Genomic DNA, 27,901 nt, shown 5'->3' on the forward strand with positions numbered 1-27,901 from the left:
TGAATCGCTCTTTTAAGTTATTTTTGAGTTGGAAGTACATTATGTTTGTTTTTTCGATATTAAGGAGCATGCCATTTGCTGTAAACCAGTCTGAGATATTCTGCATGGTTTGCGAGACTTTAGATTCTAAATTACTAGAATTTTCTGCAGTGACTATAATGCATGTGTCATCAGCAAACATAACGTACTCCGCGTCATCGGAGGCGGAGGTGATGTCATTGACAAGGATTAGAAACAGGTTGTTTCCTGTCACCGATCCCTGGGGCACAGCACTGTCACCTATTTGTTCAAAGTCAGATTTATGCGCTTGAACATACGTGCTTTGTTTCCGCCCGTTTAGGAAGGACTTGATTGTACGAGCGAACGAACCGTTTATACCGTACTGCGACAGCTTCAAGAGAAGAAGTGTGTGGTCTACCATTTCGAAGGCACGCGACAAGTCACAGAAAATTGCTGCGACATGTCGCCTGTCCTCGAGGTGCGACATGACGCGCGACACTAGATCCCGAGTCGCGTCTACGGTCGAGCGCCCCGGTTGATACGCGTATTGTTGCGCGTTTAGTAAATTATTATTAGTTAAATATTTCATTAAAATTACACTCATTAAATGTTCAAACACTTTAGACATGACGGGTATCAAAGATATAGGTCTATAACATTTAAGTTCGTCCATATCCCCCTTACCCTTGTAGACGGGTTGAACCTTAATTACCTTTAGAGAATCGGGATATACGCCGTTTATTACACATTTATTAAATAATGCAAGTAGTAATGACACTACTACAGGTGGTAGATAATCCAAAATATAAGTCGACATATCATTGACATCTTTCGAATGTTTCCTTTTTATGTGTTTTAAGGCTGTTAAAATATCAACAAGGGTAAACGGAATAAATTCAAACGTAGGGATTCGCGATGGCAAATACTTGTTTAGATAACTCAGTGCGTCGGGTGTCCGTGGCCTGTTGTTGTGTGAGTGGGCGTGCGTGTAGTAGTGGTTAAGCCGGGCGGCGGTGGTGGCGGCTCGCTCAGCTGTGCTCGCGCCAGCTGATCGACTCACCAATACATCCAGTGCCTTTGTTTTGTTTTTGTTTTTGCATGTTTCGGACGCAATTATTCGCCATATACTACGAGAGATGTTATCTTTGCTATTTGAGATTTCGTTGTTTAAATAATCACTACGAGCTAATCTTAAGACTTTAACGTACCGTTGTTCGACCGATAATAAATTGTTGGACAATGAGTCGTCGTGTGGATTTAATACACATTTTGTTTTCAAGTGACGGACTTCGTTTCGTACTTTTCGTACATTGTCACTCACCCATCTACTTATATGCGATTTGACAGGGTACTTTTTTAATGGAAAATTGATTTCAAAACAGTGTTTGATAACATGTAATACTCGGTCAAGTTGTTTACTTGGACATGAATCGCTGTTTATAATTCTATTCCAGTTATATAAATCTAGGTATTTACAGAAGTTACTTTTATTAGGTTCTGAGAACAGACGTTTCAAAACTGTGTGATTTAAATGTACATTTTTATTTATTAATATCGTAATATTTACATAGTGATGGTCTGAAATAGGTAATTTAATACATTCAATTTTTTTAATGTCAGATTTTAATATGTTAGTATAGGCATGGTCAAGACAGGTTTTTGAGTGTTCAGTTATTCTAGTAGGAGTTTTTATAATCTGCTTAAATCCACATTGGTATAATATATTATTTAGATCTTTTATATTATTACATTTACTAAGATAATCTAAGTTCATATCCCCCATAACCAGAACTTTGTGATTTTGCAACACGGGTAAGTTTAGTAGGTCACTCAATTTAGTAAAAAATAGAGGTACATCACCCTTTGGTGGTCTGTAGATACAAACGATCACGACGTCCAGCTCAACACATTCGATTGCACACACCTCGAACTGCATTTCGATGGATAAGGCAGTAACCTCTTTACGTTCGATGGTTATTAGATCAGGTCGCACGTAGATACAGGCCCCGCCGCCCATCCTCAGGGTTCTGCAGTGGTGGGCACGTAAACTGTAATTCATTAGGTTGACGGAGTTCAGCTCGTCAGATCTCAGCCATATTTCTGTCAGACAGATAATGTCGACTTGTTCTCGTAGCTGAAGTTCGGCTTCGAGTTCATGTGTTTTGTTGTTCAGTCTATTGATATTTTGGTGCAGTACTGAGATAGTGGTTGCCTTTTCAGATCCGTTTGTAGGTTTAACGCCTGTCAGGTGGTCCGTTGGGCTTGGGGCGGAGAAAGGGCATCCATTCTGACACAGCAATGTTTAGTGGCCAGGCTGACGCATCCAGAAAGTGGGTATATACTGACGATCTTATGGCTGAGATGGCAGTGGACGTCTTATGGCTGAGATGATGATGATCTTAATAGGAATCGGCATCGATATTAACTTCAGATACTTAAACGACATGTCGAATAGAGGCAAAGAACAACTAATAAGTTCTTTATTAATGAACTGGGGCGGATGGGCGGTACCTGTCTCTCGGCGGGACGACTAATTACATCGCGGCCCGTAATTACCTCATTAGTAAATAATACAGCTACGTCGTATTCAGAATCACTGCCCGATGTCTTACTTCATTTAATAATCGCCTTGGTCTTTCCCCGCTCGTAATGAGGTAAATTAAATTGTAATAATTTTAGAAGTTAAAATACTTGAATAATGATTTGAACCATTTCTTTATTCTACCAAACAAATGAATTTTTATATATATACGAATAATATAAACCCTTATTATTATCAGAATTTTAAATAGCAGGTCTTTTTTTATTTCACCGAATAATCTGTTATTAAAGTTCTACAGCAGACTGTTACTGAGTTTCATCTAAACTTAAAACGTCATTAGGAAGAAGAAAATATTTAGATATAAATAGTAAAACCAAGGCTCTCATTTCTGCCGAGAGATTGGCGCTCGAATCCAGTGAGGTCGCCAATAGTCCGAGGCTGATATGGTGCCTTTCACCCGAGTTAAACACTCTACTTTTCATTTCGAATACGAGGAAAGTAAAATGTTTTTTTTTAAACATGAGAAAGTAGACATTTTTATAGTAAATCTTGGGGGTATTTTCAATTTAAAATTTAGGCAACGTATCGTTATTTATGGAATGGAAATTGTATAACAAATCTTTTTAAACCCATATTTAAATTGCTTATCGTAAAACAATTATGTAATATAGTCGTCGTACTTGGAACGTAAAATGCTCTAGTGTAGAAACGTATCATTTTCTGCACACCTTTTAGAATAACAATGCGCAACTTGTAGTAGAGCATGAAAAATGAAAAATACATAATATTATATTAAAGCTAACATGGAAAATCCGTATAAATATGAATTGGACATTATTTGTACAAAAAAAACGGTACGAGACCCTAATAAGCTAACAATAAAAGTATTTACTACTATTTGTATTTCCAACATTAAATTGTTTACTAGACTGCGATTATTTACTAGACTGGTATACTCGTAATTAGGTTGTCAGAATTTATAGCCTGGCACTGGTACCTGTATTACTGCTATACATTTTTATTTTTTATGGTTATTACCTTTGTGCAGGTGGTATTCCTTGTATATTTTCTTCACCATTCCAAGCAGGTAGCCTTTGTAGAATAGATTAATGGGTTTAATACCAAAGTTAGTATCTTTGTACTTAACTATGTCATTCAATTCAACAAACATTACTACAGTCTTCACTAAAGTTATCAATTTTAATAATGAAATACCCACAGGTCCTTATAAATATTTCAAGAAAAAATATTGTCAAATTTTTAATTGGCAGAGAGATGGTTTTATGTTCCATCCCTAAAACTATGTTTGTTAATAAATCATTTATGTTGCCTCATTTCTATAGAATCAAAAATCTGTTTATACAAGACTGATTGATTGCTCCTGTATATTTAATCGTTATTATGTACTAACTTATTGATTTCTGCTCATAAAATGTGCCACGGAAACATGGAAACTAATCTGATATAAAATGACACAATAATCACTGTAAAGTTTTCAGTATGAATTTTAGGGGGCAGCATACGAATCCCTTGTTTAGCATGAACTACCACCATCTACTTTTACTTTCTCAAATATATGACTGGAAAGTAACTTTTTCAGCTTAGCAAAAGTGTTAGCGTTCGGTCTGTGGCGAAACAGAACGTGGACGCGCCATAAAAGCGCGACGCTTGCCGGCGCCTGTGTGGTTTCACTCCTGCGCACACTGCGATGCTGCGGGTTCTGCCGGCTGCCCCCCATGGCAGCGAATGGACCCCCGCCCTCCCTCCTCACCCGCATCGCACGCGCAACCCATGACGTCTACTGCGGCTTCGCGCTTGCGGTAACCACGACGTATCTGATCCAAGAGCTCATCTACGCTTATCTGGTAATTAGTGTAGATTCTGTAGGATTATGCTATGCACGAATAATCTCATAGCTACTATTAAACGCGCATGCTTGTAGGTATCGATGATCCGCTGGAAAAATTTCAATATTGAGAAATTGCTACACGAGAAAGTTTTGGAAACTTTTTAATTTACTTGTGTATCAAGAAATTTCTTGTTTTTAAAATTTTCCATGCTTGCAAAAATTTATGAAAACTGTTTCTAATTTTATAATTTTAGGAAACATTAAGAAACTTTGCATATCAACAGGTCCTTCTAGGTAATTATTAAATGGTCCAAAGCCAGTTGACAGGAGTTATTTTGTAGGAGCGCGGCGACATGGATACGCTGGCGCGTGTAATGTTCCTCCTACTCTGTCATGTGACGTCTATTGCCAAGCAAATCATCTTCATGGCGCGTGCATCTCGCATCGCCAAGCTCGTACAAGACCTTGATGGTAAGACCATTCAACGAAGACCTACTACTGATTGGGTCTAATAAGTCTACCTGGCTGATGTTTGTGTTGCAGATATGGCATATAATCCGAAAGAGACGACAAGAAAAAATCTCCTTATAGAAAGAGCTCAAGGAGCGTCGCGGCTTGGAACGGCTTACGCAGGAACTGCAGCGGTAACCTGTCTCTTATGGACTATTTTCCCATTACTAGCGCGCTTGGGCGGCGCGCGCGTTACTTTCGCTTTATGGGTACCCTTTGACTGTTACTCCTGGCTTGAGTTCCTTTTTATTCTCCTGTACACGCATTACGTCAACTCGTTGGTTGGAATTGCGAATACCACTATGGACACCTTCATAGCCACCATACTCGGACAGTGCAAGACGCAGCTTACCATACTAAAGTGAGTGCTACATTCTTATGATATTTTGTTACATATTATTTATGTTTTACTATGTTGAAATGAAATCGTTTTCAGAATGGACTTTGAGTCGTTGGCAGAGAGGGCAAATGAAAGGGCACGTCAAACTGGAGAGCAAGTAGGCGTTGCGGCGGCAGCACTCCTCGTCCACTGTATTAAGCACCACCATAAGATTTGCGAGTGGGCATCTTCCTATCTTACTATATTATGACTAAGTTATGTGTATCAGTAATCAGTCCAAAGTGCTATTCAGAAGTTGAGTATTTTGTTTAATGTTGACAGCACGTCGCGAGAGGTGCAAGCGATATTTGGCGGAGCAGTGTTGCTACAGTTTGGTATTGGCGGTTGGATTCTCTGTATGGCGGCTTATAAAATTGTAGGCGTAAGTTCTTCTCAGCAGATGTAAAGCTTTAACGTTTAAGTGATTACAATTATGACATGCTATTGTATTTATGGTCTACTTAAACACTACTGTTTACTCAACGTCTGCTCTTTTTTTTACAGCTTAATGTGGCCTCTCTGGAATTTGTGTCAATGGTGATGTTCCTAATGTGCATTCTTACCGAGCTCTTTCTTTACTGCTATTATGGCAACGAAGTTGCTGTAGAGGTAAGCCCATTCTGTAAAACATTCATTAATTAAACTTGCCACTAGAGTCCCAATGATTCATTTTATGTACTTACTCTGTTCATATTTTGTATTACCGCTGCTGCACAAACTGTGAGTGTCCGGAATTCAAATAACTTATTGGTATTAACCACTCAAACCTTATTCAAAGTAATTTAACCCTTAGTTCAAAAATTACAATCGAATGTCAATCTTACTGTTTGAAAACATGTGTATGTTTGAATTGAAGAGCCATATGTGTGAAATATATGTGTCGCTTAACTTCAAACTCGGGTAAATTCATTCGACTCTTTCAGCAATATCTATCTTTCCTATTACCTTTTCTTAATACTAAAATCGCATAATCTGATATCGATTTACCCGAGTGAAGTTACGCGCCTCATATATCCCTTAGCCTGTTAAAGGGTTAATTGCACAGTTAATTGAGTAGGCGAATAAACTGTTACAGAGTGCACAAGTGAGTGATGCGGTATACAGGATGGAATGGGTGGGGCCAGATGGGGTCGGAAAAGAAGTACGGCGCGCCTTGCCCTTTGTCATATGTTGCAGCGCCGGTGCCGCTCGTCGCCCTCTGCGGCCCGCTGCGGTCTTCATCCCGCTTTCGCTTGAGACTTTCGTCACGGTACATTTTAAAATGTTTGACAAAATTTACAAACCACTCGATGGCGAAGCTCTATAGGATTCTTTTTGCAGGCATGCTACAACTAAATTATTTTTGTCAGTGTATAAATGTCAGTGGCTCTAGAGATAGTTGATTTTTACTAATTATTGGGAAATAAGGTACGCTGCTTAGTGACACTTGCACCATTCCACTAACCCGGGTTAACCGGTTAAATCTGGAGTTACCATGGTTACCAGTACAATCCCGGGTTAGTGGTATGGTGCAAGTGTGGCTTATTGAGATACCTAGGTAATTTATATCGACTGAAATATAATCAAACATATATAGTTGTATGTTTTATGTGCAGATTATCAAGTCGTCGTACACATTCTACGCGATGCTGCGACAGACCCAGCGTTGATGTCACTGTGTGTGGAAAAACCGTCATCAAAGAATCACTTTATTACTTAGTTTATAATAGAAGAGATATAGAATAAACATTCGAAACATCTGTTTGTATTTAATAACCATTTCCTCGAATCTCTTTTAGGCACACGATAAAAGTGAACGAGGGGGGTCGGTTTACCTGTAGCGGGAGGTCGAATCGAAATAAAAGGAATTTATGAAGACCGGCTTTGTAATCAAACGCTTTTGAACGCGACATCTCGACATCCGCTTAATTAAGCGACGCCGGGCCTCTCTCCCCGCAACTCTCCTGCCGAGATGCCAATCGTTTACGTTCCGTAGCGAACGAAACGTAACTGTCTCTGTCACACTTATCAAGAGTGATAGAGAGAGATTACCGTATCGTTCGCTACAGAACGAACGGTTGGTATCTTGGCTAAGGCACCCTGACCTCTGGCGCGCGCGACATCTAATCTTTCCACTTGCCTTGTCCATCTTACATAGGAGAATCTTCAAAATTCTCTAGATGATAAAATGTCTAACAATATACGTATTTTCCTCTCTGTAAATCAAGCAGTAGGTATCTATTCAATTAAGCAAGATATATCGCTAAACCTAACTATTTATCTACGTTGTAAAATCAGTTTATTTTTAACCCAATCTACGCTATAAAAAGTGATGAAAAATTCAGCGATATTTTATTTAAATTGCTCTCGTGAAAGGAAATAATCGGTTTCAGAAGAAAATTAAGTGGTATCGGTTCTTTGGTAATATTATTTTAACATCTAAAACTAAAATGTTTAATTAAATTATTTTAAAAAAATAATTAAGTAAATTAAATTTTATACCTAATGTTTTTTATTAATCTTTCTTTACAGTACCTATCTACCCGTCTCTTATTAAAAATAAATATCGTTAAAAGTGAATATTAGGTTAGCTCTTTCAGTAGGTAGTTAGGTATATAAATATGTCTTATTCTGTTAAGGCTTTACCTTTATAAATTCGTCAACTTGCACTTTTAAGTTTAAATGAGAAAACGATTAATATAAAAAATCACGTGAAAAAACTAAGTGACATTAAAAAATAAACTCGACTCTTGTTTCTTGTTATCTGCCGCCCCAGGCGCCATTAGTCACAGCCGAGGCGGCACAGTGACAGGACTCGGGCGGCTGGGTGACGAGGAGTGACAGCGGTCACCTGAAGCTAACATAATGGGGGTTATATCGTCCATTAATTTTATTATAGGCGCGCTTTCAAAAGCAACAGTACAGATTTTTACTATATGTCAGTACTCATACACTGAGAGAAAAGTACAACAAAAATACACTTAGAATTACAAAAATAAACTTAATCCGGGGACAAGGAGAGTTAACTAATAGGAACAAATTGACGTTTGCAATTTCTATTAGTTCTTGCAATTTCTATTATCTTTTTGTTGAAATTATATTTGGGATTACTGAGCTGTTTATAGAAATAAATGAACTTCACAGAAATAATGAAACGTCCATAATTATTACCTACTAAAACTTCATTTTTTCCCCCAGTACAGAACTGTTTTTTAATTTCTGGTGATGATTTTTAGTGTACCGTACAAAACTTTGTTCACGGAACACTTATGGGATCACTTCGGTCTTGTTCTCTCAGTGTACGTATTTTTTTGCAAAGTATCAAATACCATTCTAAATAATTTGGTATTTCGACGTTTGTTGACGACTCCTCTCTTTCCGCACAGACTACTCCTCTAGAGTCTTAGAGCCATTTCAAATTCACTTAACAGAATCCCTTTTATTCAATCTAACAATCTTTCCCAATAAATTAAATCTATGTAGCTATTTTAAAGCCTATTCAATATTAAATTAGTTCCCACTAAATTTATATCACAAATTTCCAGGTAAATTGAAAACATTATTGGTACGTCGTAAACGAAATGAGTCTACTAAAGCTGTGCTTGACTGCGATGGATTAAACGTTTTTCATTAAAACGACTGCATTGTTTCGTAGCCCGTTGCCCTCAATTTTCCAGTATGAGGATGCACCGCCAGTGTTTATTGAAATAGTTTTACGGAAGCATAATACAAAGTTGTTTTTACCGTCGTGTTAAAATAAAGCAATATAAGTTGAATCTAAATTCAGGATAATTGTTACGGATTGGTACGCTAGATTGGATAAGGAAAGGCATAGGTACGCTAGATTGGATAACCTGCTGACGCGAAAATTCTGCATTCTAGTTTCCGTTCCGATAGGCGCTAGGCGTTGAGAATATCTGGTTTGGATTTCCATAACTCTTGGTTCTTTGCTTCGTCCAGCCAGTTGTCAAGGAAGATGTTAAACTCCAACCAATGATGGCTAACCGGTGGCTTACCAAGTGACCCATGAAACCCAGTCCCATAACTCTAGTAGGAAAACAAATATAGGAATTAAATACAAGTCCCTCAACCCCATGAAAATTACTCACATACCCAGACCGTTATTTGTGAGGCTGTGTAAATATTTGATGGCAGATCATCAGAATAGCCGCCCGCGGTAAAATGCGTCTGTTTAAAAATGTACGCGACCCGTCGTCACCCTTTCGTCCATTGAACAGCTCTAGACACTTAAAAATACACGCAAATCTCTTCAATATCATTATTTATTTATCGGTCCCAACGAATATGCCTATATAATTCAGTTTTTTACCTGACCATTATGGCCCTTATCTCTGAACTGTCTGTCAATAATGGCAATTTAAACAAATAATCATATCTTTTTTTTTTACATAAAAATATACATCTTATACAATTACAGTGTCCCACAAAACAGTTTACACGGTTTGACTGTGGGATCGTGCAGTCTCTACTCTCTTATATTAGAAAAAAAGTTAACATCTATCATTACTAATAATGCTCATCAATTGCTATACGCGATTTACGAGGTAACTACGCAGCTTTTACCAAATATTACTTTATTGGCTTCCTGTCTGATGTCAGAGGGCAGGCTGTTGAGTATGTAGGGAAGGCGTTTGTGGAGACATCTATCGCCGTAGTAATAAGTAACCCTCGGCACAACAAACTTGCCCGCAGACACCGACCTGGTTCCACAAACATGTCTTGGCATAGGCTTTCAAAGTAGCAATGTTCTTTAGTAATGTATTATACATGGGCCAACTCGACTGTACAATATTCACTGCTATTGTTACGTCAGTTAATGCTTTTACCTCCCACTCTTTTGGTAAAGAGTCTCAAAGTTCTCTGTGCTCAGACTTCTTTCGCCAAAATAGTTCTACACCGCTAATCGATTTGCAAAAACTTCAACACTTAATGAGATTTTTGGTTCAATTACACGCCAATGACGAATCATTTTGCCACAAACTCCCGGGCTCAAAATATTTAGGTACCTAAATAAATACTTTTTCTTGAACGCAATTGCAATTGCATTTACTGCCTGAACTGCTGGAAACTACTTTAACAATTGTTTTATCTTCTTTGGTATCTCCTGGGTAATGTCTTCGTTTTTATAGCTGCTGTCTAGACAAAAATATTTTTTGAAAAAATTTAATGATTGAATTAACTGAGCCACCTAAATCAGGGGAATAAATAAAACATTTGTAGAAAACTGAGTTATTTAATAAAACGGTGGCCACCTTGCCGCACAACATTGGGACTGTTTACAAAGTTTAACACAATTTTATTTACAAATAAGACTAGAAATCACCATGCGCTCGCAACGCGCTTACAGCTCACTCGTAACCCTCACAGCTTTCCTCCATCCGCAGCGCGCTTAAAGCGCGTCGCGGCGCGCGTACGCACTGCCGTCGCCACTCCGCTCGCGCACCTCGCCATACCTGCACACAGACGAGTCCATGAATCCACCAATCAGAACATACATACGCCAGGCAACTATCATCGGCGGCATGCGGAGCGAGCAGGCATTCCTACAATGTCGACTGAGCCAATGCATATCCTATGTGGAACAATAGGAATTCGTCGAATTTAGAGTCAAAATCAATCGTGTCCAATCAGCAGCGCGCGTGCCTCGCGCCAGACGAAAAGCGTGAAGCCATGCTGGAAGAGGGGTCTAGTTCCGGGTCGAGCTACTTATTACCGAACCATGATCCGTGTCCTATATCCGCTACCGCTCCTTTAGAAACGGTGGCTTTTATGGAAAGAAAACAAATTTATTTGTAGCACTAGAGTGTACCATGACAAACATGAAAGTCAGAAGATTGTTTACATTCGAGTGACAAAGGAGACCTAATCAGACCGGAGGAAATTAAGATTTTATTTTAATACCTTATTCATATGAAAAAGTCATAATTTAGAAGAAACGTTATATTTAAACTTTATTCAAATTTACTAAAATTTAATATAATACGAGTATATGTAGTTGATAGTTTTGTCAATAATTTGTCCTGTAAATCCCTCCACTATCGTGTCTGAATTATTACTTTCAGGTCGCTATGTAATATTTACTTAAATATTAAAATTTATTACCTACTTGTATCTATAACAATAATATTCTAATTGGTCAAATAATCACCTAATGAAAAGTAACAGGTATACCATATCTACAATGATTCAGTATGTAACAAAGTCACGATAGTAATTTATAATAGTATATAATATACTCCAAAAAAGACTTAGGTAAACCTTTAATATTCCATACTACACCCAGGTAGAAAATTACATGGCCACTTTATGAATTAATTCATTCACAATGCGTACATGCAATTTTACAGCTCTCTCTGTGAAATATGTCGATTTTATTATTAAAACTATCGCCAACGAGCAACCAATTTGAAGATTTCCTCCACCCATATTTAATGGCTCCTCTACAAGATGGGCCAACGCCGGCCACTCCAAGGGACGCAGCCATGCGGTAGAATGAGATAGCAATATCACTTGCTCCCTCAAACGCATAAATGCGTCCCTTGGAGTGGCCGGCGTTGGCCCATCGTGTAGAGGAGCCATAATATTACCTCACAGCAGGCGCGTGATCTCGCCGCCGGCGCCCGCGCGCTCCTCGCTCGCCCCGCTCCCCGCGCGCGCCTCGCACCGCACGCTCCCCGCGCCCACTCGCACTGTACGACGTGTCATCTGCGCTTGATTCCACGCCGCAAACTGACTCTGTCATAATTTTGTTAAAATTAGATGGGGTAATAGAAACTATGGGAATGAGAAACACTCGTAGCGAATCCTCATACAAATTCTCTTGTCAAAGTAAAAATAAACTACCTATTTATGTATTTGTCTTACCCCACATAAGCTTATAAGTACATATATATGCGAATAATGTTTAGCTTTTGTATGGAGGGTTGGCTGATTCGGACCACTTGCCCCGTGTAAAAGATTTTTTTTTAAGAGGGGACGTCAAATGTATTGCTATTATTTCTACATGATTTGTACGTAACGTAATGGCCATGTCAGTCTATGTATACAAAAGTTTGGACAACGTGCAACGATGCAAGGATTCCGGCAGAGAGGTAAGCTCTTAAAGGCGACTCCTGTTATTAAATGCTCTAAGATTTTAATAAATACGGAGATGTGTCAATTTACTTGTCCTGGATCCATAGACTACGAATCCTCTAAACCGAGTTTAGAGCAATTATTTCATGCAACCGTTGATGCCAAAAATGCGGGGGTGCGCGGGACGAGGTGAGCGAAGTCCCGTGCCGTGATTGGTCCGTTCAAAGACACGGACGTCACACAAAGACACTTTCGACTCGAACATGGAGTAAAACTACCGTATGCGTGGCAGAGGGGGTAGCGCGACTATGCTGTCTGGAGGATGTTTTGTCTGTGCCTGGATCTTTCACTTAGTGTAGCCTCTCGTGAAAGAGTACTCGAGGCTTCTGTAAAATATATCATTCAAATGAACTTATGGTAGTTACACTTGACAAGTACCTGAACGCGACCGCGTATGAGCGTGCGGCGTGTGCCGCGCGCCGGCGGGCAAGCGGTACGTCTCCGCGCACGCCGCGCACGGCGATCCGCTTGACTCGGAGTCGCTCGAACATCCGCCGAATTCTGCACATACAATTGTATTGCAATCAAAGCAAAACAAAGTGGAAATATCAATGCTCATTGTGCAGTGGCAATAATACTGTACTAATACTATTAGGTACTATCTTATTACGAAATTATTCCGTGTGTATTTAGTCAAACAAAGATAAGCTAATAGGCATATTCAATAAGTAACATTCTCTTCTCTTCTTCGTAATACGAATAATGCGCCAATTAATTCGCGATATAGTAACAAAAATATTCTGTGTGTAATTAGTTAAACAAACAAAAGCTAGGCAAATTCAGTAAGTAACCTCTTCTCGTCTTTGTAAACAATACGAATAATGCGCCAAATAATTCGATATATTCACAATATATCTGTGATCTAATAAAGTCGTGAACTCATGTAGGTTCAATATTCGCACAGCGATATACATGTTACGAGACCGGGAATTGAGACGTGAATTGCATCGACTGCGGGGTTAGTGATCTGGCGCAAAACCGATTCTTGGCAAATATTCCCGCATTCGGAGAAACCAATAAATATCCAGAATAATGTATGTTTTATTGCAGCTTCCTCTTTCATTTATTGGCAATGCACTATGTATTTTCAAATGTTGAAATTTTACAAGCAGTCTGTTCGAAACACACTTTGCACAGACTTAATGAAATTTTCTCACTGAAATGAAGTAGTTTAATTACGGCGCTGAAGGGCGCGCAAGCTGGGAAGTGGCCAGTAAAAACGCCTCTTGGGCTTCTATTTTAAGCCCCCTCCAGACTATGCGCGTGAATCGCGGGCGAAGCCGCGAACGCGAAGTGTGGAGTCGATTTCGCTGTCTGCGAAAATCGACTCCACACTCGCGTTCGCGGCTTCGCCCGCGATTCACGTGCATAGTCTGGAGGGGGCTTTACACGTAGGAAAACGTAATATCTTGGCGGTTTTAAACAATTCATTACGTCAATAAATAATTGTGCCCTAGGATTCATTTTGTTTGCAAAAGTAATTCACTATAAAACAAATAGGTATCTGGGTCATTCTCGTAGTGAATGTTGCCAAGAATCTTAAACTAAAATATGCTTACCATACATTTATTATTTGTTTGTAAACTGTTAAGGACAGTGATCAAACTCCCGAATATTTATAGACCTACAAAATTGTTTTTTTGTGGGTCATCAATAACACAATTTTTTATCTGTTTACGGTCACGTAAATACATTGTGTGTATATGATTATTTATGGCCTGCAGAGGCTGCAGAGCATAGGAGGCGTATTCTATTCTTTAACGGGAAATGACACTTTTGACATTGGCAAATCATGTTTGTTCACAAAATATGTTTTGTACATTACTTGTATACGGAAAAAATAAAAAAAAACGTAACTTAGGAAGAAAGTAATAAAGAAAAAAATAATAATGTCTAGTTGCAAAGTTTTTTTATTATAAGTATAGAGGAAATGGATTTTTCGATGTAATACTATCTACTTCTTTTGTTATGTTTTTTTGACGATTAGATTTTATTCTAGAAATTCTAGACTAGAATTTTTTAACGATCCTTTTGTGAAATTCTTAGTGTTAAATTTGATCTGTATAATTATCCAATGTTATTATGGAATAATATTAACATCAATAAAGTACTCTGATAATTAGATTAAGATTAATTACGATTCATAAGAGCTTGTTGCTAGGCCTACATGAATAAAGTACCTACAGTACCGGTCAAAAGTTTAAGTTCACTCTGTAAATTCGGTTAAATGAAGCTATAACACAATGTACCAATAAAAGTATTTAATAATCTTTTATTACATAATAAATTAAAGGTAATTCTCTAATTTAAAACCACAATTAAATAAAAAAGATCAGTTTTTGCCAACTTTAGACTCTTCAAAATATCCGCCTTTTGCTTTCAATGCTGCCATACACACTTTCGGCATTCGCGTAATTAGTTTTTGCAGTGTTGATGTCGAAATTTTATTCCAACAAATGTATAGGTATTCCCATAGCTGTTCTTTATTAGTTGGCCGCATTTTTCTCACACTCCTGTCCAATTCATCCCATAACAACTCAATCGGATTGAGGTCGGGCGATTGAGGAGGCCAATCCATATATTTTAATTCTTTTTGGTTCTCTTTGGATGAAATGTAGTTTTTGCACAACTTCGACGTATGCTTGGGATCGTTGTCTTGTTGGAAAACAAAACCTCTGCCTACAATCCGTTTTCCAGATGGAAAAGCGTGACGTTGCAAAATGTTATGATACATTTTCTTATCCATTATGCCATTGACTCTCACGAGATCACCAACTTTATCACCCGCAAAGCATCCCCAGACCATAACTGATCCTCCACCGTGCTTCACTGTTGGCATCACGCATTGCTTTATCATTCGTTCGCCTACTTGTCGTCGAACATATTGACGACGTCTCCCTCCAAAAATTTCAAACTTCGATTCGTCAGAAAATAAAACTTTAGACCACTGTTCAGACGTCCAGTTTTTGTGTTTCTGGGCCCATTTCAACCTCTTAACTTTATTCTGACTACGTAACAAGGGTTTTTTGGCAGCAATACGACCTTTTAGACCATAGTTTCGCAGACGCCGTTGCACTGTCGAAACCGATACTCGCTGTTCTCGGGTGGCGTTGAGTTCTTCGCAAATTTCTGGAGCAGTTAGAGTCCGTTGGCGTTTGCTCTGCACGCAAATAAATTGGTCTTCGCTTTTAGACGTGACTTTTGGCCTACCTGATCGAGATCGACTGCAATTAAGACCGGTTTTTTGTTTTCGTTTCAAAGTACTCACGACAGCGGTTTGAGAAACCTTCATTTTTTCAGCGATTTTCCGCGTCGTGTAGCCCTCATTTGACAGAGTTACAATAACAGCACGAGTTTCGACACTAAAATCGGCTTTGCGACCCATTTTAAATGATTTCTAACTTCACGAAATCTCATAGGAAATACGGAACAAAAATATTAAATGGATCAAATTTTCCGAATAACATAAAACGATTCCTCCAAGAGGTATTTTTATTGTTATTTGGTAGTCGTGGAAACAATTAAACGTTTGAAATTCAAAACATATTCTATATTTGAACATAATTAAATATGATAACCTTATTTCGCAGAGTGAACTTAAACTTTTGACCGGTACTGTATATTTTGAATTTGAATTTGAATATTTGCCATTGTACCTATTTCACATATTTTACTCATTGTATAGGTAATTAATTCAAGTCTAGTTGATTTCATATATTTTTTGCCTATCATTTTAGTAACGTTATCTACTTCAGTAATGTAGTAATAGATTCATAGAAGTCACAGCTCACAGGACATCTATTTAGATATATGTCTGTGCATCTGAGCCTGTAGCCTGCAAAGTGGAAGGCCGGGCAGCCGCCTCGCGGAAATTGCAAACTCGCTCAATGGAACCAGAGATAATGCCTCGGGAATGAACTATTATTATTTTACAGCGTTTTTTAATATCCTGTCGCGCTCGCGGCCGCGGCTCTGGTAATGAGTTTTAATAGTTAAGCGTTTGTTATTTTCTTGTTTTATGTTTTCGCTTAAAATATTTAAGTTGCGCGGGAATCGTCGGCTGCAGGCGAGCAGGACTTATAAACTTTTTTAACGGATCTATCCCTAATTTGTTTACAAAATCCCGCCACCTAAATCTTACTTGTCGCTTGTCTTAAAGTTACTTTTTTTACATGGACTTTGTCAGACAATGCATATCCTAACCTTAGGACCTAACCTATTAAAGGCAGGTTAGGTCCGAAGGGTTTGAAATATGAAACAAATGTTACAATACTTCAATAAGAAAATAATTATAAAATTCAACCCCCAATCTGTGAAAATCAGTGGTGGAAATGGGTCTGAAGGCGGTTGAAGCAGGTTGATTAGTTTGTATACATTATTTGCAATTTCTATTAAATTCCACTTTAGGTACGTAACAAACTTACTTCCTTCTTATTTTAATTGAGGACAATTTCCCCCATTATAAAATAAAAGCATCTTTCAGTTGCCAGTTATCGGACTCCTTTTATCGTGTATAAAAGAAAAGGTGAAAGCTCAAAGTATGCAAGAGAATATTTTATTCAAATATTGAAAAATCAAAAGCTGTATGAAAGATAACGGAAGTATTTAGGTCGAAATTTTTAAAAATACTCGAGGGAACGATGAGGTGAGATAGCCCTAGCGCTGCGCCTGACAGCTCAGCCTGTTGTAAGACCAGAACACAATTATAAAGTCAAGGATCGAGCGGATATTGCCTCCCCCTCCCACGACGGTGACTCGAGGCGCGTTATTGCGAAAATCTGCAGGACGTATTTTATTGGAGGCAATCAACGCTGGGTTTTGCATAAAAGGCGCGGAAGATAATGCTTTAAAGGCCCCTGAAGAAATTTTATGGCTCGCGGTTTTTATTTCCTCACAAAAGTAATGGCCGGGAATCGAAATTTTATTTGAATACTCGAGATTGAAATCGCGGACCGCCTGCGCGTCTCTGTTTACGGTAGATGCTTGGAGAATCTGAATAAACAAGCATGCAATACTGGCGCAAGGTTTGCATTTAGCTTCTAACGTGATTGGAAAAGAATAAAGAAGTAATCACCGTTTATCCTAAGTTTGAACTGAGGGATATATTTGTTTAATAGCTTTATTTCAATAGTAAATTGATTTCAATAGCTGCGTTGAGCTCACATATTACACCTACTTATCTACCGTCTACCTCTAGTGCGAATGTACTAAGGTTTAAGCTTTGAAAACGAGAGACCACGTAAGTATAAAGATTTTACAAATCCGTAACTGCGGCTTACATTTTCATTAAAAAGAAAAGAGCTTGCCTCGTATTTCGATAAAAATCACGGAAACATTAAAGCGTGAAACAGGTCTTTCAGAATCTCATCTTTACAGAAATTTCTTATTAAGAGGGCGTCGAGGAGGGTAAATTTTCAGATTCTGTCAAAATACCCCATTTCACACACAAACGCAGCTCACACACACTACCTCAATTTACTGGGACAGGTCAGTGACCCCTAATGTTTTTTTAAAGGTGCTGTTTCGAGTTTAGTACGTGTTAACTACGGACCTTCTTTCAGGAATTTAAACTGTCAAAGCTTTCCTTTGTGAGAAGACAGAGAAAAATCACTTTTTATATATAGCTTTCCTTGTTTGTTCATGTCATGTCATAGGTATGTGACGTATTAGGTAATTAATTATGGCTACAAATATAATGACCACCAAAAAATATTTTGGTACCCTAAATAAAGAAATCATGCTTACCAAAAAAAATTACTGAACACCAAAAAAAAAAGGCCTAAAATTACAAAAGTACCACCGCTTTAATTACGACTGCACTTCAAATTGTATTCGAATACCAAATATATTGAATGATTACCAAAAATCATTAATGATCACCAAATCTTGAAGACCAAATTAATGCGATATTTTCACCTAATAAACCACTGTGATTACCAAAAAATGCATACATATTACCAAATAAAGTAAAATGATGCCAAAATTACTAGCCCCTCCCGCACAACCCCCCGTACCCCGCACTGCATCCCTACCTAACCTAACCTACTTTTCTAGTAGCAAAGTAGGTTAGGTTAGGTTTGAACTGCTATCAGTTAAGTGGGCTAGGTTAGCACTGCGACCCTTACAGAAACGAAATGCTACTAGAAAAGTGGGTTAGGTTAGGTTTGAACTGCGACCCTTACAGAAAAGAAATGCTACTAGAAAAGTGGGTTAGGTTAGGTTTGAACTGCGACCCTTACAGAAACAAAATGCTACTAGAAAAGTGGGTTAGGTTAGGTTTGAACTGTGACCCTTACACAAACGAAATGCTACTAGAAAAGTGGGTTAGGTTAGGTTTGAACTGCGACCCATACAGAAACGAAATTCTACTTGAAAAGTGGGTTAGGTTAGGTTTGAACTGTGACCCATACAGAAACAATTGTGGTTACAATTTTGGTGGTGATTTACTATTTTTGGGTTTACAATGATTATTTTGGAGTCATTTGCTTTAATAGGATTGCAAGATTTAAAAATTTGGTTATAATTTTACATTAAAATGGAGTTCTAATTTTGGTGGTCATTTACTATTTTTGGGTTTACAATGATTATTTTGGTGTCATTTTATTTAATAGGATAGCAAGATGAAAAAATTTGGTTATCAGTTGACATTAAAATGGTGTTTGAAATTTGGTAATCATTTACAATTTTTGGGTTAATAATGATTAGTTTGGCGTTATTTCCTTTAATAGGATAGTAAAATGTAATAAAATTGGTAATCAGTTCACATTAAAATGGAGTTACAATTTTGGTGATCATTTATTATTTTAGGGTGGTAAAGTAGATTTTTTTGGTATTAAATTTTATTAAATTTGGTGATCAGTTAAATAGCAGCCATTAATTATTTTCGTTGTTGACTTTTATTTGTATTAAGATAGGTACAAACGGCGATGCTCTTAACTGTCCATCGGTGGACCTTATGCCTTTTGTAATAAGGTTTACGAACTGTCAGTTAACAGTGTGGTCATGGGCGATGGTATGCGGTTTGTAAACATAGTCCGAATTTACCTACTCGAAAAAAGTGGACTATATCTAAAATGATCCCCTCATTAGTTATAGGGCTTGTAATATTTTTTTACAACTAAAGACGCTTATTATATTTCACTTATAACTTAATTGATAATAAGGCTTTAAAAACCTCTAATAAAATGCAGGTACTACATATGTACTACATTTATACTTTTGTAAGTCAGTAAGTGATGCTTATCGGGAAATCAAAGAACTCATAATTACCTATATAAAAATAATTAAATTTACTATTTCGTCTCACGTTCAATAAGGCCCGGGGCCGGGCCTTGTCACCCGCACAGACAGAGGGCCTTTTTAGCCCAAGTACAAGTTCAAGAATAACAGAGAATATAGTAAGTATAATTTAGTTTATTTATCTCAATTATACAATTTTCACACAGGTAAAATGTACATACATTTCAGCTTGTAGGTACTTATCATATAACGATCGTTTTGGTCATAAAAAATATTTATTTATTACACTGTGCTAAACATGAGAACAATATGTTATAATCTAGTTCCTTTTTATCCTATTCAGTTCACATACATTGTTCGTGGGTAATAAGGCCTACAAAATTTCCCTTTAGGCCTTATTATCCTTTATCTGGAATTAATTACGCCTTAAATTTAAAATGGTATACAGGATGGAAAGATAAGTCGGGCCCTGGAGGGAGCCTTAAATCCTTAAGCTGGCTCATTTTACTTAAAAGAGACATTCCTTTATTTTTAAAAAGAAACAAAACTGCATTAAAAGTATTTTTCTTTTTTTATTCAATCTGGCTTGTCAAACGAAATCTTAGTACTAAATATTAGATTTTATGGATATTTTGTACAACAGACGAGTGTAAGACCTAATGTTTCTTGGAGAAATGTTATCATTAATATTAACTGTATCGACTAGTAGAATAAACTTGCGAGTTTTTATTTTTTGGAATTTTTAGTCGGTTCGAGTCCCGGGCGAGGCAAACGAGTTTTTAGAAAATCTTTGAATGCAGTTTTGTTTCTTTTTAAAAATAAGGTATAATTAAGGTAATTTCCCTCCAGGGCCCGACTTATCTTTCCACCCTGTATAGTAAATTAAGGCCTAGATTCATTTGATTGTTGGCATTTTGTTTTATAGTTTCATGTGATCCACGATGACGCGCTGCTTTGGTAAATCTAACCTTTAATAACATGGCAATACAAGTCAAGGCACGCGTTTTCGTGAATGACACGATCTATACTTTGCATTTGTAATAGGTACAAGATTGTAATATAGAGTGTTTGTTACCTAACTTACTAAAACAATCGATTCCAGGTATAAGACAATTTATTCTCAGAAGAATATACATACCTATACAAACTTCACTTTTAGAATTGATTTAAATTGTACTACATCGCAAAAGCTTAGTTTGTGTTTCGTAACGATAATTGTGTTAATACCTTACCTACCTTACGATGCTCCGCAAACTCCTGCATCTTTTAATACCACTGCCTTTTGTTATCGTTGTAACTTTTGAAAATGTACAGTCTCCCACGAAAACGATCTGATAAACATTTTTAATGTTATAAACCTACAGAGTTGGGATGTTTAGTGGCATTAGGGTGAACAATGAAGCAGTGGATTTGTTGTTGTAAATATTTTTGGCGTGATAACGTCTTATAAATCGATGAACACCGGTCACGTTGTGGCCAAATCTCCATGATAACGTTGTGGACAGATTTCCATGGTAACGTTACGGCCACGTTTTCTTATGACGTTATCACGCAAAATTATCGTCCGTATACTGACTTTACAGACAACCATTTTTTGATGAAATAAATTAATGAATGATTCATAAAAGTAAAAAATAAATAATATTGCTAAAATTTTCATGTCTTGAACAACTTGCGATTGGAATCAACAATTCAAAATCTTGCGTATTATTACTTCATATGATGTCATACGGTTGTCAATATTATGGAAAGCCTTTACTATATAATAGCAATCTGTTTCTTATTAGCTGGAGTTATACGGATTCACAATTTATGAAAAATCCATGTATGTGTCGAATATGATCTCTCTACGTGCACCGATGTTAGCGTAGCATAATGTTAAATAAGTTATTTCCAAACAAAATATAAAACCGAACAAAGAACGTGCAAATTTATTCTAAGACACGTGTGACAGACAAAGAGCATATAATCACACGTGACAGAAAAAGTTGGTAACCGCATTGACATATTAGAATTAAGAAAAATATAAAATACGATCCAGTAAGGCTGTCGTTCATACTACTTTATACGGGCCCGACACTATCATGAATGACAAGACTTATCATAACATGCCAACGTTTGGTCCAGTTCGGTCATGACATTACAAAATCTCCTCAGTGAGGAGGCCGCAAACACTTATCAGTATTTTACAGTACTGCTTACAGCTATTTAATTGTTATTTTAACTACTATTCTTGAATGCTGGGCCTTGTTACCCGTCGGGCCTTATATTCCTCACCTAACTTTAACCTTAAATTTCTCTGTTGCCTTTAAGAAGAAAAATAGGAAAAGCCTGATTCGTTGTAGTCCAGTTATCTGGCTTTCGAAATCACTCGGTTTTATAGCTTGAGCATCGATTTTTTTATATAAATTTTACTAAACGCTGACACTCGTTCATCTCATTTTAGGTACAACTTTGCATAAGTGTATTTATTATATTGTAAAAGATTTCAGATTTTCAAGGGTGATTCGTTGTAAACACACTCTTTGGGACAATAATGACATTTATTATAATTTTTTTTATCAAGAGATGTGAACGCTAGCGACTAAACGGTGACTGCCTTTTCCGCTGATTTTGCTCGACACAAATGATTTATAAACGGCAACTAAGCCACTAGTATTGGGTTGCCTATAATCATTTTTCCGTGAATGTACTCGTAAACCTCTATCCGTAAGTATGCGATTCATTAATGGACGCACCATCGGGACACGGTTCCTTAACACGTAATGTTAATAATCAGTGAACATCTTTAATTACGCTCAAATGCTTAAGTTTCAGTACAGGTTTTCATATGAGCTGTACTTTTAATTGTTAGTACAATCGGCATCAAATAGATAGTGACGGCCAAAGTGACCAAATATAGCTATAGGATCTAAATGTGGACGAATAAGGTCAGGTGAAGCATATAAGGCCCACCTTTATTTTAACTGAAATAGTTCTATTAATAATCAGGATATTATTAACAAATCAATTCAATATAGATTTCTCATTTGTTCATGTTTCTTCACATACCGAAATAGTTATATAAATATTCCAGCGCTTTTGAAAAATACACGTTTTATAAAAAAAACCGGGCAAGTGCGAGTCGGACTCGCGCACGAAGGGTTCCGTACCATAATGCAAAAAAAAAGCAAAAAAAAACGGTCACCCATCCAAGTACTGACCACTCCCGACGTTGCATAACTTTGGTCTAAAATCACGTTTGTTGTATGGGAGCCCCATTTAAATCTTTATTTTATTCTGTTTTTAGTATTTGTTGTTATAGCGGCAACCAGAGATGCGAAAAATACTTTATAAAAAGTATTTAAATACAAAATACAAATACTTCCTTGATAATACTATTTCAAATGCAAAATACAAAATAGTTTTTGAATTTGTATTTAAATACAAAATACGAAATAATTATTTTCAAAATATTTTTTTAAAATACAAATACTTTTCGATAAAAGGTACTCTGAGTAGTGATTAGTTACCTAGTCTGAATTAAAAAGTATTACTCGGAATTTCCGAGTTGAAAAGACTCTCTTTATTCTTTGAAATCAATCCTCTATCTAAAGTGCCAATTTCTAGTTGTTTGCTCATATTAACCGGTAGGATGTAGGTATGGATGATGGTTTTTATCGACCAACTTTTAAAGCATTAATTTGTAATGTTTCACAGCTAGTATAATGCCTCTCGTTAGTGTGATGAAAACGTCTCGTTTGTGTTTCACCAGGGCAGAAAAGTTTGCTCTCCTCTCGTGCCTTGAAACCCTCCCAACACTCAAGATTCCTCTTTTTTAACCACTCACTACGCTTGCGGTCATGTGCGACGTTACTAAACAGATTCAACAGTTTCATGTTAAAAGAATGAGAGAGTTGCCAGTATTGTAACATCAGAAGAGATTGTAACTCCTACCTACATTACCTACCTACTATAAAGTATTTTGTATTTTGAAAATAGAAAATAGGTCCCAAAAACTATTTCAAATAAAATACAAAATAGTTTTCTTCAAAAGGTATTTAAATACAAAATAGGTATTTTGCATTTTGTATTTGCATTTTAAATACAAGTATTTCAAATAAGTCATATCTCTGGCGGCAACAGAAATATATCATCTGTGAAAATTTCAACTGTCTAGCTATCACGGTTCGTGAGATACAGCCTGGTGACAGACAGATGGACGGACGGACGGACGGACAGCGAAGTCTTAGTAATAGGGTCCCTTAGTAAAAGGGTAAACCTTTGGGTACGGAACCCTAAAAACCATACCATGTTGGTTCGGAACCGGGCCTTGTTACTTGCACTGACAGTTGAACACTGACTTGAACAGAAGTTCAAGAATAACAGAAAATATTACCGGGCCTTATTAGCTTTTATCATGAATTAATTTCATCTTCAATTTAAAATGGTCTATAGTAAAATACGGCCTACATGAGTCATGGAAAAACAAATTGTATTTTATTTAGAAAGTACTTATATGTTGTTCATAATCTTCAGTAAGCTGACTTCTAAGAGTCTATCTATTATAATTAATGTAGATTGACAGTTTACTTAGCAAATTGTACTTTTATACCTTTAGGTTTTATGTCCGAAGTATTTCAGCCAATTTGTACTGAAACAAGCATTTGAGCGTAATTAATGATGTTTACTGATTGTTAATCTTAAATATACCTATTATGTAGGGCACTTAAATTATTTTAGCGGACCGAGCGGATATGTATGTTTGTAGACCACTTATTTATTTAAATAATTAAATTGTAATTAATTCAAAAAAAGGTTATTAAATGAGGGATATAGATACCTCACCTACCTTATTACAAAGCATTACAAAAATGTCCAAAGGCCAAAGCCACGCTGATAAGACATAAGACCTCATAAATACCTATAAATAAACGTTCACTGAAAAAACTTTAAGGCATTTTTGATAAGTAATTATTTTTCGTTACCTACTGAGTTATCGTTTTGCACCGAATATCAATGAAATAAAAGCACGTTGTTATTTGATAGATACATTTATATAAACATCGTCACATGAAACCAATATAGGTACTCGTAAACCATACCACTGCGATGGAAATATCGTTCTTTCAACTGATAATATAGCCACAAAAACACGCTGAGACTGCAGGTCGAGTCTTGGTTTCAATTTCTTGATGATATATCATTGAATTAACTTTCAAAACACGTGATAGCTCTCAGAATAGCAACAAAACTGGTTGAAACTAAAAATTTTATTGCTGATATTATGTGAACAACATTGCTTCGTCTTCATAAATAAAATTTTAATAATTTATATTGTTTACGTTAAAATGTGAAGAAATTTGTTGATAAATTGTCTATCTAGTATATTGACATTATGTCATATATGTTTTTAAAATGACGTAATATGAATGCCAGCACAATGAAAATTTATTCCAATAAGATAAAACAAATCTTCAAACTTTTTTAATTTTTAGTGAATTAGGAAGAAACTAATTACGCTGATTTGGTTGTGTTCGTATATATTTTAAATAATTTGTTATATTTTTAAAGTATTATGACTTATGAATAAAAACAAATCAAAACACTGATTTAAACTTTCACGATTATTAAACATTATCAAACTGCACAACGGGACTTAATCGCGTATTTAAGTTTTAAGATTTACCTCCGACGTTTCGAGGACGGCGTTGTCCCCGTGGTCTCGGAGAAGACTGGCTCAAGTTAACATCAACATCTTCTAGCCGCGCGAGTTTTTCGAACTACCCGCACTTGGTCTTGTTTAAAACTTAAAACTTAAATACGCGATTAAGTCCCGTTGTGCAGTTTGATAATGTAAAACAAATCAAAATTTTAATGACTCTGGATCTCCGTGTGACATTATTCATTTACCCTATTTATTTTGAACACAGTTTTTCACTGGTATCATCATTCGTATACGGACATGAATTTCTGTCAATATATATGCCAAATTGAAAAGTCAATTTGGAAAAAGCATGTACGCGTCCGCTTCCAACGGCCCACAGCGGGCATCTGAGGAGAAGGAGAATTTGACAGATATGGCGGATGTATGGAAATTTTACGAAAGTTTACGTTTACGATTGAATTTCTCTGTAGCCTTTAAGAGGAAAAATAGGAAAAGCCTGATTCGTTGTAGTCTAGTTATCTGGCTTTCGAAATCACTCGATTTTGTAGCATGAGCATCGATTTTTTTATACAAATTTTACTAAACGCTGACACTCGTTCATCACGTTTTAGGTACAACTTTGCATGAGTGTATTTATTATATTGTAAAAGATTTCAAATTTTCAAGGGTGATTCGTTGTAAACACACTCTTTGGGATAATAATGATATTTATTATAAATTTTTTTATCAAGCGATGTGGACGCTAGCGACTAAACGGTGACTGCCTTTTTCGCTGATTTTGCACGACGCAGTCTTAACTGAGCAATATCTTATGCCACGTGCACGTGCAGTCTTATATTATTTTCCTTGAACAACCGTTGGATCTAAAACGTGACCTAAATAAAATCAAATATCTACGTTTAATTTTTTTAATTCAGGCCAATTGTATGTATATGGTTCCAAGTGATTCAAAATTAATGACAATAAAGTACTGCAATATTACCGTTGGCGTGCCGTTGCGATTTGCTACGGATGGCGATCACATCAAAAATGATTGTTAACGTCCCACTTTCCATGATTACTATCACACAATAAAAGCCTTAGGACTTACCTTTAAGCATTAGGACGCGTGGGTAGCAGAAAGCGCGCAAGTTTAAGAGTACCTATGAGCAAAGCGCAACCGCAGCGCGTGACACTTGCCTTTAGTGCAAGTGTTGGTCGTGCCCGTTTTTTATCGTGCCACCGCCCATGCCTAACATCACACGTCTTGTAATGATGACTTACCTGATGCGTGATGTAGTAAGTTAGGACGTGACGGCGGCGCCGCCATCGCCAGTGGCGACGCGCGCCCAAACGTGTGTAAGTGCAGCGCGCAGCCGCTACGCGCGCCTGTCGTGCCGGTCGTGCCCGTGTTTGTTGCACCGCCGCCCATGCTGAAGGTCGCGTACGGGCTGATCTCTTCCAATTCACCTTTAGACATGAAGCTGGTGTAAGGATAGTAGTAGGTCTAAAAATTATAAGGTTTTACTTTTTATTGATGGCTGATAAAATGCCTTGCTAAAAGACGCGGCAACTGTATTGGATAAAGTTTGGAATTACTTTCTTTACATTTTGGAATTTAACTTTAAAACACAGTACATATAAAGTATTTTAGAATACCTACATTTACAAAGTGAGCAAATAGGTTAGGTATTCATTTAGTTGCAGCGCTTGACAATAGTATGACAACAATATTGTGCAGGTGCAAGAACGTATTAAATCTGCAGTCGTCGCGTTTTTTCTCTTATATTTTACGTACCATTCGGTGGCGTGAGAGTCTTCCCGTTCCTCTTCCCCGGCTCTGTAGTGTAGAGCTGCGGATGAGGATGTGCGGGTCGCGCGGGCGGCGGGGTCGACGCCCGGCGAGCACGCAGCAACGCCGCTGCGCCAGCTCCCAGCAGCGCTGCTAGCGCCCCTGCCGCTAGTGCTGGCGCAAGGCCGCCACGCCATGTGCGCCCTTCTGTGTCGCCACCCGGGACGCCTTCCACGCCCGCTGGTGAGGCACCTTCTTCTACTGCCAGCTCGACAGGATCACCGATTCTTTCTAATGAAATGCGTGAAGTTCTGTTACCTTTGTTTTTTTATCAGTTTAAGATTCGCTAACAGAAGTTTACTTTTGTACTGGGGAGAACAAGGTGTAAGGCAAATAGGTAAGATGATTTAGCTTAAACGTAGAATTGGTTTAATGATCTTACCACCAGACCGAGCTCGGGTGGCAGCCCGGTATCGTGCGCGCGTAACTGCCGCTGCACCGTGCGCCGCCACGCGCACCTCATACCATGCGCCTGGCGCTAAACCACCCGCCTGGGAGAGATGGATAATTTAGTTGAGATTTAATACATACCCACCCACGTAAACAGTATTAGGTACTTACACAACAGTATGCAGAGTAGACTTATGATAGATATGATATTAGGTAAACCAATAATCAAATTAAATATTCTTTGATGTCACAGAGGCAGTCAAAAAGAAGCTCAGATTAGATTGTGCGATTAAGAAGTTTAATTGTAAATAGGCTTGGCCGCCAAGAAACTAAGTTTTTGTATAAGGTAGGGGAAAATATATCATTGCGGCTATTTTGGA

General features: G+C 37.4%; 2 protein-coding genes across 4 annotated transcripts in view; one reads left to right on the forward strand and one right to left on the reverse strand.

The window, feature by feature from the left end:
- Window positions 1–2,482: 2,482 nt before the first annotated feature.
- LOC134680239 (odorant receptor 94b-like) lies at window positions 2,483–6,978 on the forward strand. Of its 3 annotated transcripts, none has more exons than XM_063539329.1 (9): window positions 2,483–2,654; window positions 4,182–4,407; window positions 4,733–4,862; window positions 4,935–5,262; window positions 5,338–5,460; window positions 5,563–5,662; window positions 5,785–5,889; window positions 6,356–6,529; window positions 6,876–6,978. In XM_063539329.1, the coding sequence occupies exons 1-9, from the start codon at window positions 2,650–2,652 to the stop codon at window positions 6,927–6,929; spliced, it is 1,245 nt and encodes a 414-aa protein (XP_063395399.1). In that variant the 5' UTR covers window positions 2,483–2,649; the 3' UTR covers window positions 6,930–6,978. The 3 variants fall into 3 exon arrangements, with proteins under 3 accessions (XP_063395399.1, XP_063395400.1, XP_063395401.1); XM_063539330.1 differs by having other exon boundaries at window positions 4,182–4,362; XM_063539331.1 differs by lacking the exon at window positions 6,356–6,529 and having other exon boundaries at window positions 6,876–6,977.
- A 2,975-nt stretch (window positions 6,979–9,953) lies between these two features.
- Window positions 9,954–27,901, reverse strand: part of LOC134680323 (cell adhesion molecule Dscam2-like) — a 38,657-nt gene continuing 20,709 nt past the window's right edge. The window contains exons 23-28 of the mRNA XM_063539438.1: window positions 27,514–27,622; window positions 27,078–27,362; window positions 26,564–26,749; window positions 12,793–12,915; window positions 11,868–12,015; window positions 9,954–10,733 (exon numbers count right to left, since the gene is read on the reverse strand). Coding sequence (XP_063395508.1) covers window positions 10,670–10,733; window positions 11,868–12,015; window positions 12,793–12,915; window positions 26,564–26,749; window positions 27,078–27,362; window positions 27,514–27,622 — 915 coding nt within the window. The 3' untranslated portion in view covers window positions 9,954–10,669. The remainder of the gene's footprint in view (window positions 10,734–11,867; window positions 12,016–12,792; window positions 12,916–26,563; window positions 26,750–27,077; window positions 27,363–27,513; window positions 27,623–27,901) is intronic.

Source organism: Cydia fagiglandana, chromosome 3 (genome assembly GCF_963556715.1).
Source record: "Cydia fagiglandana chromosome 3, ilCydFagi1.1, whole genome shotgun sequence".
In the NCBI taxonomy this organism is placed as follows: Eukaryota; Metazoa; Arthropoda; class Insecta; order Lepidoptera; family Tortricidae; genus Cydia; species Cydia fagiglandana.

Bases quoted from the DNA above. Each gene is read 5' to 3' on its own strand.
- LOC134680239 (XM_063539329.1), top strand. The intron at 4,408-4,732 runs GTAATTAGTGTA...GTTATTTTGTAG, and splicing joins AGCTCATCTACGCTTATCTG to GAGCGCGGCGACATGGATAC. The intron at 5,263-5,337 runs GTGAGTGCTACA...AATCGTTTTCAG, and splicing joins ACGCAGCTTACCATACTAAA to AATGGACTTTGAGTCGTTGG.